Consider the following 15,531-nt stretch of genomic DNA (forward strand, 5'->3'; position numbering starts at 1 on the left):
GAATAGCAAAACATTTTAGCTAGTTATTTTTTGTAGAGATCTAGATAAACCAGATATGAAAAGAATACTATGGGAAGATTTTTTCTTTATTTCTCATTAGGAGGACAAGAGTTCAATTGAGTTTGGTATGGCTTGCCCCACAACCCATATTTAAACCTATTCAATTCTTGATCTTAACCCCACCAAACTTTGTCCCCATGTAAATCTTTTTGGTACCCTAAAATATATTGTCATCACATGATGATTGAGTGTGAGCTCATTTTTCATTATTTACAATTGTAATTAACATGCATTGCCTCAGGTCTTATATTATTTTATAATTATAGTTACAAATATAGAATATATATTTAAAAATAAATTAAATTATACATATATTTATATATAAATATAATATCTAATTTTAATTTGTAAATAATATTTTTAATTATTTTATTCTCTAATACATCAAATTTCTTTATTGCACCAGCGAGAGTAAGGTTCTAGAAAAGAATAAGAGATCGAGTACATATGTTACAATCCGAATTATTAACAAATAACTAAAATCACAAGTGCCTCTTGTGAAAATAATTAAATTAAAACACAATTTTTTCATAAATAAATTTAGTATTATAAATAAAAATACTAAAAAATTATAAGAATTTATTGATTTTAACTATAATTTTTAATTATGAATTAATTTTTTAATTTAGTAATTCGATAACGTATTTTAATTTATATTTAAAAATATTAATAATTAACTAATAACAAAAACGCAATAAATTTTAATGACCTGGTATTTCTCTACAGACAAAGTTAGTTCATTAATCATTATAGATAATTTTAGGTTAATAATTGCATTGAACGACGTAGCACCGAGTTTCATGAAAAATCCAAGGCTTCACACCACTATTTAATACTATACGTCTATGATGGGTACAATCATAATGAGCAAAATTCCACTAATTCACACCACATCTATAAATTGAAATCTGCTTTTTGTCAACCTCTTATTAATCCTATGTCCATGTTGGCAATATAAATACCCAGCACCACACTTTGTCTGTTAGAGAGAGAAAGAAAAAGAGGTAGCTATGGGAAACGCTATGGCGAGGAGTAAAAGAGCTAAGGTGATGAAGATAGACGGAGAGACCTTCAAGCTGAAGACACCGGCTGTAGCCAACGACGTCGTTAAGGACTATCCCGGTCACGTTCTACTTGATTCTGAGTCGGTGAAAAAGTTTGGGCTTCGGGCCAAGCCACTTGAGGCCCACTATGAGCTGAAGCCCAACAAAGTTTACTTCCTTGTTGAGTTACCCAAGCCTCAGCAACAAGCTGAGAAGAAGCCACCACTTCCTCGGAGGGCGCGATCCAGTGGCATCATACGTGGCATGAACGCTCAGGAGAGGCTCGATTTCTTGATGCTCTCTAAACGCTCCGTTTCGGACCTTGCACTCGTTAAGAATTCCCCTCCCGTTATTGGTGGGCCAGGCCCAAATAATGGTGGGCCCATGAGGGTCAAGATGAGGCTCCCTAGGGCCCAATTAGATATGTTGATGGAGGAGAGTGGCGACGGCGGCGAGGTGGCGGAGAAGATCATGAGCTTGTATATAGGGAACAATGCTGCTGCTGGCGGAGGAGGAGGAGAGGCGGCGGAGGCCGAGGGTGGGGTGGCTGGCGGCAATAGAGAGGTCAACTATCATCATCATAAGGCTCGAGGGGTATGTATTTCTTTAATTGTTACTAGCTATTTTGTTAATTATAATATTGTTGATTACTTTCTCGAATCTTTGAAAAGGTTGTTTGATTTTGGTGGACTTGGTGGGCTGTTATGCTTTTTAATAATGATTTTATTTACGCGATTGCTTGATACCGGGATGCAGCGTAGGTATGATCCTTTTCTTCATTTGGACTTTATAGTGTGTTTATACGTGTTATTCAAATGCTAAATTAATATAAATTCGTAACAACGTGGAATATGTCGGGTTGCAGATTAGTTATATTTGCGTTGCATGTGTATTATACTATTATTATACTTGTAGTCTGTAGACTTCCGTTGAGTTTGACCACCTAAAAATGGAAAAAAAAAAAAACATGTATAATAAAATAGTTAAGCCAACAATTTAATAATTGTTTTCATGTATCTCATTTAAGATTTGTATTTAATTCTCACATCTCGTCCAGCATCTCCTAAGAGTAATGCTTAACGTTCATACCATCACTATGTATCACGAACCATTTTAGATTTACTCATATAACGATAAAGATATGGGGTAGCAATCAGCCGTAGCTTGCTGATGTTAAGAATGTGGGAAAATTAATTATGTTCGTACTTCTTCACATGTTTGTTAAGTTTTGAAGGATTTATTCTGTCTTTACTTGTTTTGTCTTAAGCTAAAAGAGCAATACATGCATGATGTATCGCCGTTTTCTTAGGTCTGCTGATTCATTATTCATATATGGACCACAAAGGAAAATTAGAAGTGGAAGCCAAAAGTGAGAGCGTATGAAATTAACGTCGGTGCTTCTTTTTCACACTACTATGAGAAAAACATTTTTTTTTTGTCTGAATCGTCTATCAATTTTTTACAAATTGCAACTTGAGAATTTTATTTAATATTTTGAAACGGCTTCTTAAATTTCTTCGTTGCTAAAAATAAATTATTCAAAATATAATTTCGAAAAGGACATGTAACAATATATAAGCACTAAATTAAATATGATGCTTCAGTCGCATCTACTTTTCAATTGTATAAGCTTGAAAATTTTGTAGTCTTCACGTGAAGGTAAATAGTTCATGACAGTAACGTTTAGTAGTTTTATGAAGCATAGACTCTTCCTTTGACCTTTGAGCAAAGTTCCCTGCAAAGAAGGCATATAAACTATGATGGTTCCTCGATCGTTTACTATTTTGTGGTACTTATTCAAACGTAAAACCCGAGTTTACAAGTAAACAGAAGAGCAATCTACATTAACGTTAGTTTAGTTAGCCTAAGATATCATATCTATAGTTTCCTAGTGATTTGTTTCAAATTCCAAGTTAATTAGCTATTTTTTTTTTTAAAGAAAAGAGATCAACACAAAATGGTGGAGAATTAAAAAAAAGTTAATTAGCTAATATGAAAAATGAAATTTTCTTGGGATTATATTAATGTTCTTTATTGAATGGTATGAATTTTCAGAAACGAGTGAGTTTCAGACCAGTGGAACAAGGAGAAATTCGTGTGGAGGCAGCAGCCCCTCCTTCCTCATAGTCATTCATGTGGAAGCAATCCTAGCAAGATAGCCACAACCACAACCTTTTAACTCTCTTTTTGAAGCTAGTTAATTTTTGTAATATAATCTGTAGACTCTCGTAGTCTGGTATGTATATTGAAATAGACATAGACATGTCTATAAATTCATACATTTTTAGTGCTCAGATAAGATTAAGCAGATACAAATGTTATCTCAAATTATTTTTTCCCCCCTTAAGAAAATAGGTTCATATGTCACTGTGGACATAAAACTATAAAGATGAGACATTCAACAAGGAGCAATTGGTGTCTAGCATGACCACTCAAATCAATCAACTTTTGAAATGTGTAATAGCATCCATCACAATTCACAGACATGAAGTATTTCAAATGTCAAATGTGGAAGCCTGAGTATTCAACTTCAATTTTCTACTTGATATCAAGAGTTTGATAGGCACTGAATTCCTTGCCAAAGAATCACAAAATTGTAACATGGTTATTTAGACAACCTAAGGTCATACTTACCTCTAATGGATTCCCAGAAGGCAGGTATTGAGATTTCATCACCTACTTCCTTAAATGAAGGGAGATAATTAACATCCACAATTACATGATCTCGCGTACCTTCCTGAATTACAACATCAAAACCAAAGATGGTAAGCTGAAGCCTTCTTCTAAGCCAATTTGCAGCATCTGTAACCAGTTTAACATCGATAGACTCTCCGCTCGTTGCGCTGCAGTCACCACTGGCGGTGGGTAAAGATTTTAAGCTGTCAAACTCTAGAGGTTTGAGTTCATCGCCATTGGATGATTTCTTCAAAACATCAGCATTTGGTATAGAATTCTTGACAGCATGAAAAATTTTCTCACCCAAAACATAAAATTTATACAAAGTAGATGAATGATCCACATATTCCTGGATAACAGCTGGAAGAGGAACATCAACATTCTTAAAATCATCAACTCTGAAAACAATTGCCATCTTATGTGCATCACCAACACCACAAGCAATCTTAGGTTTCACTATACATGGAAGAGACAATCTAGCTTCAGTTAACCCAGTCTCAAAATTAAATTCTTCAAAATTATCTATCTTAAGAAAATGGCCCCCTCTAATCAAATGGCTTCCTTCCCTATTTAGTTCTTCTAAGCCAAGTAGAATTTGCTGTATTTCTAGTCTATCCAATAATGGATATATGTTCGTCAGTGGGTCAATCACACAAAGATCCTGATGAAGTTCCAAATATCTTTGCAGTTCTTGTATGTTTTCCGTGAAAGTAATTTTATTGTCTTCAACAGATAATATCTCATCTGTGGCTTTGTGGAGAACTATATCAATGTTCTTCAATTGAGTTGATAAAGGAAGCATGGGTGTGAGAGGCACAAACATCAACCCATTTTGAGTAGGACATAATGGAAATGCACCCCTGTTTGCAAAATCTACAACTCGAGAAGGCTTCATTATATACCCCACAGTTGCAGCATTAGTTCCAGTTGAACTTTTATTCAACTGGCACATAGTCAAGGGAAACTCTGCCAAATTTTGTATCCGAAGTGCATCTGTTGTGTAATACAAGCTTTCATCTCCATCGTTCAAAACAACAAGAAGCCATTTATAACTGCTTAATTTAGGTAAGACCTCCTTCTTGTTAGAAACTAGATAAACAATCCCGCCATCAGTATTAATGCTCCATGCAGGCATAATCTCATTCGTAGGATCATTTAAGATAAAACAATCAAAATTTTTCAAACTTGCATTACTTTGAAGAACACTCAGCTTGCCATCTGGAGAGTCCACGTCATACGAGATTCCTATATGAATTTTGGACCGGGAGAGTGTTTGGATTAGAGACTCGGCTCCCGGCCGTAGTATGAATCCATTTTTATCCTCACCACCTTCAGTTAAGAGTACCGATTCATCCAATATCACTCCTCTCACTACACCCATCTGATAGTGTGAGCAACAACACAAAAGAGATAAAATTATTACAAACTTTGCCAAGTAAAAAAATTAACAAGCATGACTTAGTAATGATCAAAATACACGTTATCAAAGTTTTTCCAATCAATCTATTATAAATTTTCAAAAAGAAAGAAATGAAAATGCACTAGATTTATCCGGCATATATTCTATATAGTACAAAAAAAAAAAATTCCCTGTTTACTATGACATGATTAATTGCATAGTCTCTTCCATTACCTATTTTATTTCATATATCATCAAGGTTGAGCAGATCTCTAGAGGGGAAAAAGGCATTTAATGAAATCGGTAGATTACAAGTTTAAAATTTTGGAAATAGACCTAAGTTGACATTGGGAATTTGTTTATTAATGAACATGGCACTGGGAGTGTGAATGCGAACCCAAGAAAAATAACCTCAAATAGAAACTTGTGGATGTAACATAGAATACAGAGAGAAATAGCAACGTGTAAAGTTAAAAAAACCAAACATGCATGCAAATTGGATGAAGAAATCATGGAAAGGGTGAAGAATTACCGAAGACCTGGTTCAGATTTGAATTTGTCTCTGCGATATGAGGGAGTTATGTGTCCTAATAGGTAGCTGGAATTGCGAGGGATGGGTTCTAACTTCTGAGTACGAAGCTGAAAATCACAATTTCAAAGCTTTACTAAGTAAGAGTTTGGAAGAAGAAGAAGAAGAAAAAGAAGGATCAAGTGCGGAAACGGCTGTTGATGCGACAGAACCGTTTTATTCGGATTGGATCGGGGTTGAACACCCCATGTAACTGCCTAATTGGTACGCAAAGCTTGCGGGCAGGGGATTATTTGATAGAGCTTGCGATTAGGGGATTCTTTTATCTTCTAGGGCCAAGGCCCACTAAGAAGGTCATTTAACAAAAAGAACAAAAAGATGTGTCTGGGCCTAGTCCCTGTACACTGTTTCTTACATCTCTTTTAGCTTCATATAAGAATATAAGATGTATCTGCTATGTTCCTGACCAAAAACAATAAAAAGATGTATCTGCTATGTTTAGTTACCATGATAGTAGATTAGGCGTAATTCAAGTGGTAAAACCATATGTTTTTTAATATATTCTACTCGGGTTCAAACTTTTGAATATCAATCTTTTAGTGTTATGTAGGTAAATATATAATGTGAGTGTGTTGTGGTGTTGTAATATCTAAAATTAGGGTTATCCAATCTGACAAAAAAATATCCATGACAAAATGAGTTCTAAATTTATGATCTTCCTCCATTGAGTTACATATATGAGTAAGTACATTCTTTGATGAAGCTGAGCTGAGTATATATTCCAATATTCCTTGTTCATGCAGTACATTTGTGTGCTCCTATAATAATGGTTTCGTTTTTCAGATCACAAACTCATCAACTGGAAGTGTGTGTTTAAACGAAGGTTTTTTAAATAAAAATAATTTTATAGAATTAATTTTGGGAAGAAATGAGTTTGTGTTAATATTTGTTGGTGACTTAAATAAGTTAAACAAAAAAAATAAGAAAAATAAAAAATGAGTTTGTGTTAATATCATTTATGTTTGGTAATTTTATACTAAAATTGATTTTAATAAAATAAATATTGTTTGAATAATATTAATTAAAATTACTCTTACATAAATAATTACTAAAAAAGACATAATATTAAATTATAATATTATTTTTAATTATATTTAATTTTTGAATTTTTTTAGTATATTTTTTTGAGAAAGTCTAGGGACCAGCACTTTTGTTAAAATTTGGCCAGCACTTAATCATCAAAGAAAAAATGATTAATCTTACACCATTAAATTTCATCTCACACCATTAAAAATATTGATAATGGCTAATTGATGGCTAAACATCACAAATTCTGCTGGCCCCTAGCACTCCTCTATTTTTTTAGTATATTTTTTATATAATATTTTTTTTTAATATTCTTTGTATTCTTTTTGAGTACGTTATAATTTTTTATTATTATTATTTATGATTTTTTTGTTTAATTTACTTTACTTAATAGAATTAATAAATTACATTATAAAAAGATAATAAATAAGAACCACAATTATAAAAATGTACCATGTGAAACCAAATAAAAATTAATAAAAAAGATAAAAAATAAATAATAAAAAAATCATATAAGGAGAAACAATAAAAATTTTATAAATAAAATAATGAAATATAAAAAAGATGGAATTGGTAGAAAAGAATTAAATATCAAAGTTAATAAGGCTGAGTAGTGAAAGCAAGACTAAAAAATTGTTTTTTGTAAGTAAGTTTAAGAACAAAATCTCATCTACTTTTAAAAAAAATATCCAAACAAAAAATTGAAACGTTCAAACATTTTGTACGTATTTTTCACCATTCAAACACCAAAAACAAATACTTTTTTTTTTTTTTTTTTGGTTTCCCACGGTATCCCCCAACCCGGCAGGTCAAGGACTAATCCGTCGCGGTACTGAGCTCCATTTAAGGGTTTGCCGCTGGCCAATGGATTGCTGCATGCACAAGGCGGGATTCGAACTCTCGACACTTGCTTAAGCGGACTAGTGAGCTAACCACTAGACCAACCCAACTTGGTTCCAAAAACAAATACTTAAACTTATACTAATTAACGAAAATTATTTTAGTTATTCTGAGATTGAAGAGTAAATACATGTTTTGCTGTGTTTTATTCACTGATTTTAAATAGTAATGGATCGGAATAAATAAATTAAAACAAAACCTAACATTTGTTCTTGGAGTAGACAAATTGACCCTCACGCAGAACAAAATTCTAAACATGCAAAACAGCTTCATAATTTATTAAGATTTTAGTACACATAGCATAATTAATGAAACTGCATGCATGGATAAAGCTGTGCTAGATGATCGATCATGCATGATCACAAACGGGGGCGCAAAATCATATAATCCGTAGCTTCATAAATCTAGGTGGCTGGACATGGCGGAGCAGCAAGCACCAGCTTCTGAAGCTGATCAATGAGCTCAGTCAAACTGTTGTAAGAGGACCCACCTTTCTCGACCGCATTCCAAGCCTTCTCCTTCATTTCTTTGGCCTTACTCTTTATCCTCTCCGCTTCATCTCCACCGTCCATCAACTTCTTCACCGCCTTTTCTATCCTCTCCGCACTCACCACCTTCGTCTTCGGCTCGAACGGCGACATGCTCCATTCCGCTGCACCAACCTCCACTCCAAAACCATGCACCTGAGTTATCAGCTTCTCGTTGTAGTATTGGTCTGCAAAAGCCGGCATCGTTATCATCGGAACCCCCGCACTGATAGCTTCCACCGTGGCGTTCCACCCACAGTGCGTCACAAACCCTCCAACAGCCGCATGATTCAAGATCAACGGCTGTGGTGCCCATCCTTTTAACAGCATCCCTCTATCCTCCTTCTTTATCCTCTCTTCAAAACCATGGGGCAACCACTTCTCATCACCTTCACCTTCATCATCATTGGTTTTCTTCCTATGCACCACCCACAGAAACTGGTGTCCAGAGCTCTCCAGACCCAAGGCTAATTCGTAAAGCTGCTGATCCGATAAAAGACACATACTCCCGAAGCAGATGTAAACGACAGAGCCGTTTTCCTTGGTAGAAAGCCACTTCAGGCACTCATGTTCTTCTTCACTAACGGAACTTGTATCCGTCTTTTGCACCATGAGAGAAGTAGGACCAATAGGCCATACTTTCCTTCCGGTGTGATTCTCGTAGTGCTCGGTGTACTCAGCATCGAGCTCTCTGAAGCTGTTGGCAATGACGCCGAGGCTGTCCTTCTCGGCCTCAACGAGTGGCTCCGTGACTCTAGCGAAGCCCGGCGATGGTTTTATCGGGATCGTTAGAGAGTGAGGTAACCCTGGGATTTCGTACGGACCTGAATTAGATTCGAATACTTCTGGGTGAGCCTTAATGGCTTCGATCATGCACACGTCGAAGATAGAGATAGGGTTAAAGACGACCCTCGGGAGGTTGAATTGTTTCGCGGAGGCTACACTCCAGGTGAACATGATGTCCGGGATGAACACATCCGGCGGGGATTCGGAGATGAAGGAGTCGACGGCAGGCTTGATGAGATGTGCCGCCATGTAGATCTTGCTGGCGGTGAGACTGTCTGAGACGGCGAAGAGATTCTCGATGCCAGCGGGGAGGCCGAGGCGATCTGACGGGAACTTGAAGATGTGGACGCGGATGTGGTGGCCGGCGGCGGTTTCTTCGTCGATGATCTTGTCCAAGAGTTGTGCGTTGGAAGGGGTAGTTAGGATGGTCACGTGCTGGCCACGTGATGCGACGAGGCGTGCAAGGTGCACGAGTGGGATAAGGTGTCCCTGCGCGAAGAAGGGCAGGAAGTAAATCTTCAGCGGCCTTGATGTTGGCATCCTTCGGTAAGCCTCGATCACAGGGTACACTTTAGCTTTGACACCTAAGTTATGTGTTGTGTTTCGTTCCATTTATAGTCATGTAGTTGACGAGATAGGATAATTAAATTTCCAACGAACGAAGCTTGCCCCGAGGCCACGAGGTGCTCGCATTTTATTTTTTTATATATTACTTTTAAAATATAACATAAGACATCATAGACTGCATGCATGGCTTCAATCCCTCGCATTTGGCGTGGCAGAGAATATTATATTCGAGATCCAATCATGGACTGACATAGCATGTTTTTCCGTCTTCAATTGAATTTTCTTTTATATATGTCTTCCTTTAACTTGCTTCAAATAATTGTACTTAGTGTTGTATTTCTTTTCTTTTAATTGTGGCTTTCTCCTATACTGCATGACTGCATCCATCAATGCATGATCTATATATTAGAAGTTTAGAACACTACATACACACACTAAGGACTATGCCTGGTGTGCAATTATATTATAAAAGTCCATCCAAATCACAATAGTTTTAACTATATTTAATTAAAAAAAAATTAATTGATATAATGTAAATAGTAATTATTTAACTAAAGTTGGATTAAAGTAAAAAGGGCTAAAAAATTTAGATATAAAAGTGAGATATGTGATATATCTTGATATTATAATTTTAGATATTTTTTAAAATTGTAGATGTATACAAATCGAATCCTCCAATTTGTGTTTAAAAAATTTTAAAAATTTGTTATTTTTAATTATTTTAAAAATTATCAATGTATAAGGTATAATAATGCATAAGATACAGAAGATAAAATTAATATTTAATTTATATATGTGTGTTTTATATATTATTATCAAATACATTATAAAATTCGTGTACCTTTATATTTATGTATCTTTGTGTATTTGTATATGTGTCTCAAGAATATTGACCAAACACCCGTATTGATCAGCTTCAGAAGCTGACGCTTTGAAGTGTTTTTTTGTCCACCCACTTCGGGAAGCCTACCACTTAGGTAGTGTTTGGTAGATAGATAGAGACGAAAAAATTGAGATTAAGAGACAGAAATTAAGAGATAGATATTGAAATAAATTTTAGTATTCTGTTTGGTGTAAAATAAGAGACAAAAATTGAAACAAGAATGAAATTCTAATTTAATTTGCACAAAAAACAAAATTGGAATTAATTAATTGAAATGAGGGTATTTTAGGTATAAAATGTTATTAAAGTTTCAGTATCCATCTCTAAAAATTTTAATCCCCTGTGTCTCTACTTTTTGGAGGTACTCAAATACTAAAATTTGAAATTTTAGAAATAGAGACAGAAATTTTAGTATCAGTCTCTCCGTCTCTGTCTTAGTACCTCAAAATAAACGCTACCTTATAGTACTAAAGTATTTGCAAGTGGGAGCCACATAGATAAAGACGTTTAAAACATTTTTTAAATATTTTTTAATAATTAAAATTTAACATATATAATCGATTAAACCGTATTATTTTTGTCAAAATTAGACCAGACAAATTAATTTGACCGCACAAATAGTGAATTAAATTTTGAACTTGTCTAAATTAATTATTATTTTTTATAGAAAATAACAACAATACTCATATTATAGAAAATGACTAAAATACTTCTATTTTATATATTAATTTTAAAAATTCTAATTAAATTGTAGTCTTTTTCTTCTCTGCTATCATAAGGTTAGGATTTCAAAATTAACACACACACATATATATATATTATGAGTATTTTAGTTATTTTTTATAATAGGAATATTATAGCTATTTTTTATATAAAAAAATATTAATTTAGACGGATTTAAAATTTAATTTATTGATTTTTCAGCAAAATTGATTTGTTCGGTCAAATTTGAATAAAAATAACACAATTTGATCGGTTATATGCGTTAAATTTTAATTATTAAAAAACGTATTTAAAAAAGTTGTTTTTGACATCTTTATTTGAATGACTCCTTTTGCAGGTACTACCTAACTTTAAATATTTTTTCTATCATAAAATATTAAAAAAATTAATTTTAAAAAATTATTTTTCAGAATTTATCTTTTTCTTTTTCTCATAAAGTTCGCTTAACAAATAGGCGAACTTTTGTAATGCATGCCAAGTGGGTAAGGATACTGCCGTGTATTCTGGTGGTCTAAAACAGAAGATACCCACCCACATAAATCTTTTTTCGAATATCTGAATTACAACGTGAATTTTTCTTTAAGGATTTGTGTTGAATTCTTTTATGTTAACTCGTATATTTGCTACATACATACTAGTAAAAAAAAATAGTGTAAATTTTTTTTCTGGGTTGAGAATGTAGAATAAGATGATAATGGAAGAGAAAATGCTGCATCAAATAACAATGAACAAGTAAGAGTCAATCTAGCTTTGAGAATTGATAAGTTGAGAGCTGAATTGTTGGTTTTTTCATGTTAGTTGTTATTTTAGTTGTGATGGTAAAAGTTTGACAATATTAAATGTAATTTGTTTATGGATGAATGAAAGTATTTGAGGATCATTTTCTGTTTTATTGATGTGTTCTGTATTGATAGATTATAAAACCTAAATACCAAACTGAATGAAAATCACAAATAAATTAACAATGGATTTGGATACTTTAAAGTTTGAATTTTACTTTAGAGAGTAAAGTGTGATCTTTTCTTCTTGAATAGTTTCTCTTTCATATTTATTATTGGTCCCACCTATGAAATCAATGGTGAGAGATCACACTTTACTCTCTAAAATGAAATTCAAACTTTAGAGGATCCAAATCCATTAACAATAACAGTTTCTAGTTTCTGATCATAATTATCAAAATGTCAATGCGACATATAAAAATAAACACCATAGAGAAGCTGCAAAAAAAAAATACAAAAAGATCTCAAAATTAAATTATCACTGTAAAGTATGGACTACCAAAAAAAAAAAACTATAAAGTTTGGTTGATGTGGTATTCATAATTCTAAATAAATAAAAAAAAGCCCCAATGCTCTAGCTAATTCCATATATGATCAAACATCATCAGCAAGTGCATCTAATATTAGGTGTTTTTTTTTTTTTTGGTGCTTTGAATCATAGAATTTGAACAAACTTCATAAAATTAGACAACTTAAAAACTATTATTGCACTTGCTCTTTATAGGAGATCAACATTGACGGACTCTGATAGAGGTAAGATCCTCTTTTTAGTTAGCAACTTTTGTGATATTATTATACTAGTAGTGCTGGTACCAATACGAAACTAGAGAACTTATTGTTAGTTTGGATTAGTATGACAAAGGAACTATGACAAAATAGTGGCAACAAATTAGATTTATTACTCGAACCTCATTTTGCGATCCACCACAGTTTGGTTAAGATAAGTTAATCCTTGCATCTTGGGGTACAACTATTGGTGTTGAAAAATTTTCTATGATAGTAACACCAACAAGAGAAAGATTTTGAATACCTGCAGCAGGAGGAGTCTAAACAACTTGTGGTGCATCAGTGGTAGTGTTGCCTTGTAGCACCTTTAGGTGCACTCCCACTAACAGTAGCAACTACATAAGCTCTCTTCTTTGGACTCCCTCTTAGTATGACCCTTATTCCATGTGAATGGTTTTAGGTGTCTCTTCAGACTAACACTTGAGTTAGCTTTTTTATTTCCAGCACTATCTTCATCAGAGCTATATCCAAGCTCCTCTCTAGAGTCAGTTACCGACACTCAACTACCTTGTCATACCTGAATTTTTTGTAATAATTTCTTGCGAAGAAAACATCATGTGTATATTCATCTAAATCTTCTAAGCAACTTCTATTATGAGGTGAATAAACTAATATTCTATTAGTATTCCTCTTAAATATTTCACCATGATAGAACATGATATCCATCAATTTTTTCATCAGAATGATAAACAAAAATAAACAATTTTAACTAATGAAGTTTCACACTATTAATAATAGAGTCAGCAGATCACAACACAACACAAATAAAAGTTGTTTGAAATAGCTATCATCATTGACATTGTCATTGAAGAAATACACTTCTCTCCTCTGTAAAAATAGAGCATACTAAAAATTCCCTATCCACACGAGACACAACAATCCTAGCTAATAATTTAGTTTAAAAAATGTTTCATCAACCTATACAAAATCCTAAAGTAACATTCATAATGACACATACCTTAACATGGTAAAAGATAGAAAAATATTAATTTTATCTACTGTACACCTGCCTCTATGTCAGGAGATTTTGCAAAGAAGCTTTGTTCTTTCTGTCAAGGATTTCGGTCGTTAATGATGAGTAGGATTCCAATAAACTCTAAATCGTTTCACCACAATAATCCTAACGAGCAATCGCGAACGGGATTTTGAGCACATAGTGTTTTACTTTTGAAAAAGATGAAGTGATTACTTTATTTTGGGGGTTTAACATTTTAACTCTCTTAAACTTAAAACAACGTCATTCTATTGAGAGTTTAGTACCAAAATCAACACGACAATATTTTATGTTATCCAACGTAGTAGTCATTTGCGAGGTTTACTATGTTACTGCCGGCAACAAGCAAATAGGCCGAAAATTAGACAAAAGACTAACTAAAGACATTTATTTTTTTTATTTTGGAGACATAAATAATATAATTAAAAAGTCAATGACAAAATTAGTAACATTTTGCAAATCTCAAATTATATTTTAGAGTTTAACTCCTTCAATATATTTAGATTCATAGTGATCTATTACAAACGGAATTAACTCTAATACTCATTCAAACTCTTCATGTTAATAATTTCAGAAGTCATCTTATTAAATGAAAAAATTTATAAAAGCTCTCAAGACCAAATAAATATTCTTGTTTTGTGTTATTTATTTTATGATTTTATATAATTGTTATTTTATTATTATTCTTCTCTTACCTTTCATATTAATGTGATAGACAATTAATAAATCAGAACAAATTAAAACCATACATTTGCTTTCTAGAATACTTAAGAATAACTCATCAAATAATCCATATTTTACCTTTATAATTTAGTTAAGATATGTTTTAAAAATACAATTACAATTATTAATTATTTTTTTATAAAAGATATGTAAAATTTAATTTTTAATATTTTTGTTATACATTTATATGTTAAAGTAAAAGATTTACAAAATTTTATTAATAATAATTCTAACATATATTTTAAGAGAGCACATAATAACTAAAGAGAAAGACTAGGGGACCAACACTTTTGTTGAAATTTGGCCAGCACTTAATCATCAAAAAAAAAATGATTAATCCTACACCATTAGATGTCATCTCACACCATTAAAAATATTGATGATGGCTAATTGATAGCTAAACATCACAAATTCTACTGCCCTAACACTCCTCATAACTAAATACTTGTTTTCTATTATTACTTCATTTTTTTTCCAAGAAAGTTTCTAAACGCTTTCGTTTTTCTTAGATTTGTTCTTTAATTCACGTGTTTAATGCAATATGCTACCTTATGTTTTAGCGACACATGCATTACTCCAATATTATTATTATTATGGGGAATGCTAGGGAGAGAATGACTTTATTGAACAACATGAACAACCACCAATAAAATAAAAACATACTACACCTCCAAATTAATCTTCTAAATTTTAATATTAAAATAACCATTCGTACACTAATAAAATAAACATCCGATATATTTATTATTTACATTATTTAATATTTTCATTATTTCCCTATACTTTTCCATTTATTTAACTCCCTTGCGCAGTGAAGCCACTAATAATTAATAGTTTTACGTTGATTCCCAAATACCTAATCCCACTAATAATGATTAAAATATCAGTTTTTCTAAGAAATAATGACTTTTGTAAATAATATGAACAATAAATTTTATCATTAATTTAATAAAATAAAAAATACTATAATTTTAAATTATTTTTTAAATCTTAATATTAAGATAATTATTTGCACATTTAGTAAATTGAATATTCAATCATTATTAACTGTGCATGAATAAATTAAATCA

At 32.5% G+C, this 15,531-nt stretch overlaps 3 protein-coding genes across 5 annotated transcripts; 1 reads left to right on the forward strand and 2 right to left on the reverse strand.

Moving 5' to 3' along the window:
• The first annotated feature begins 926 nt into the window (after positions 1-926).
• On the forward strand, positions 927-3,846 carry LOC112733678 (uncharacterized protein At1g66480). Of its 2 annotated transcripts, XR_003168261.3 has the most exons (3): positions 927-1,697; positions 1,775-1,864; positions 3,159-3,648. XR_003168261.3 is itself a non-coding variant. In XM_025782717.3 (2 exons), exons 1-2 carry the CDS (start codon positions 1,071-1,073, stop codon positions 3,228-3,230), a joined length of 699 nt encoding a protein of 232 aa, XP_025638502.1. In that variant the 5' UTR covers positions 927-1,070; the 3' UTR covers positions 3,231-3,846. The 2 variants fall into 2 exon arrangements, 1 of the variants encoding a protein (XP_025638502.1); XM_025782717.3 differs by lacking the exon at positions 1,775-1,864 and having other exon boundaries at positions 3,159-3,846.
• On the reverse strand, positions 3,508-5,990 carry LOC112733676 (inositol 1,3,4-trisphosphate 5/6-kinase 4). 2 transcript variants are annotated; one of them, XM_025782715.3, is made up of 2 exons: positions 5,711-5,990; positions 3,508-5,160 (listed from the first exon to the last, which is right to left on the reverse strand). In XM_025782715.3, the coding sequence occupies exon 2, from the start codon at positions 5,158-5,160 to the stop codon at positions 3,709-3,711; it is 1,452 nt and encodes a 483-aa protein (XP_025638500.1). In that variant the 5' UTR covers positions 5,711-5,990; the 3' UTR covers positions 3,508-3,708. The 2 variants fall into 2 exon arrangements, with proteins under 2 accessions (XP_025638500.1, XP_025638501.1); XM_025782716.3 differs by having other exon boundaries at positions 5,718-5,975.
• A 1,818-nt stretch (positions 5,991-7,808) lies between these two features.
• Positions 7,809-9,690, reverse strand: LOC112733679 (probable UDP-glucosyl transferase 73B6). Its single transcript, XM_025782718.3, has one exon. It carries the CDS (start codon positions 9,616-9,618, stop codon positions 8,098-8,100), a length of 1,521 nt encoding a protein of 506 aa, XP_025638503.1. The 5' UTR covers positions 9,619-9,690; the 3' UTR covers positions 7,809-8,097.
• Positions 9,691-15,531: the final 5,841 nt, after the last annotated feature.

The sequence above is a fragment of the Arachis hypogaea genome, chromosome 13 (genome assembly GCF_003086295.3).
Source record: "Arachis hypogaea cultivar Tifrunner chromosome 13, arahy.Tifrunner.gnm2.J5K5, whole genome shotgun sequence".
Classification (NCBI taxonomy): Eukaryota; Viridiplantae; Streptophyta; class Magnoliopsida; order Fabales; family Fabaceae; genus Arachis; species Arachis hypogaea.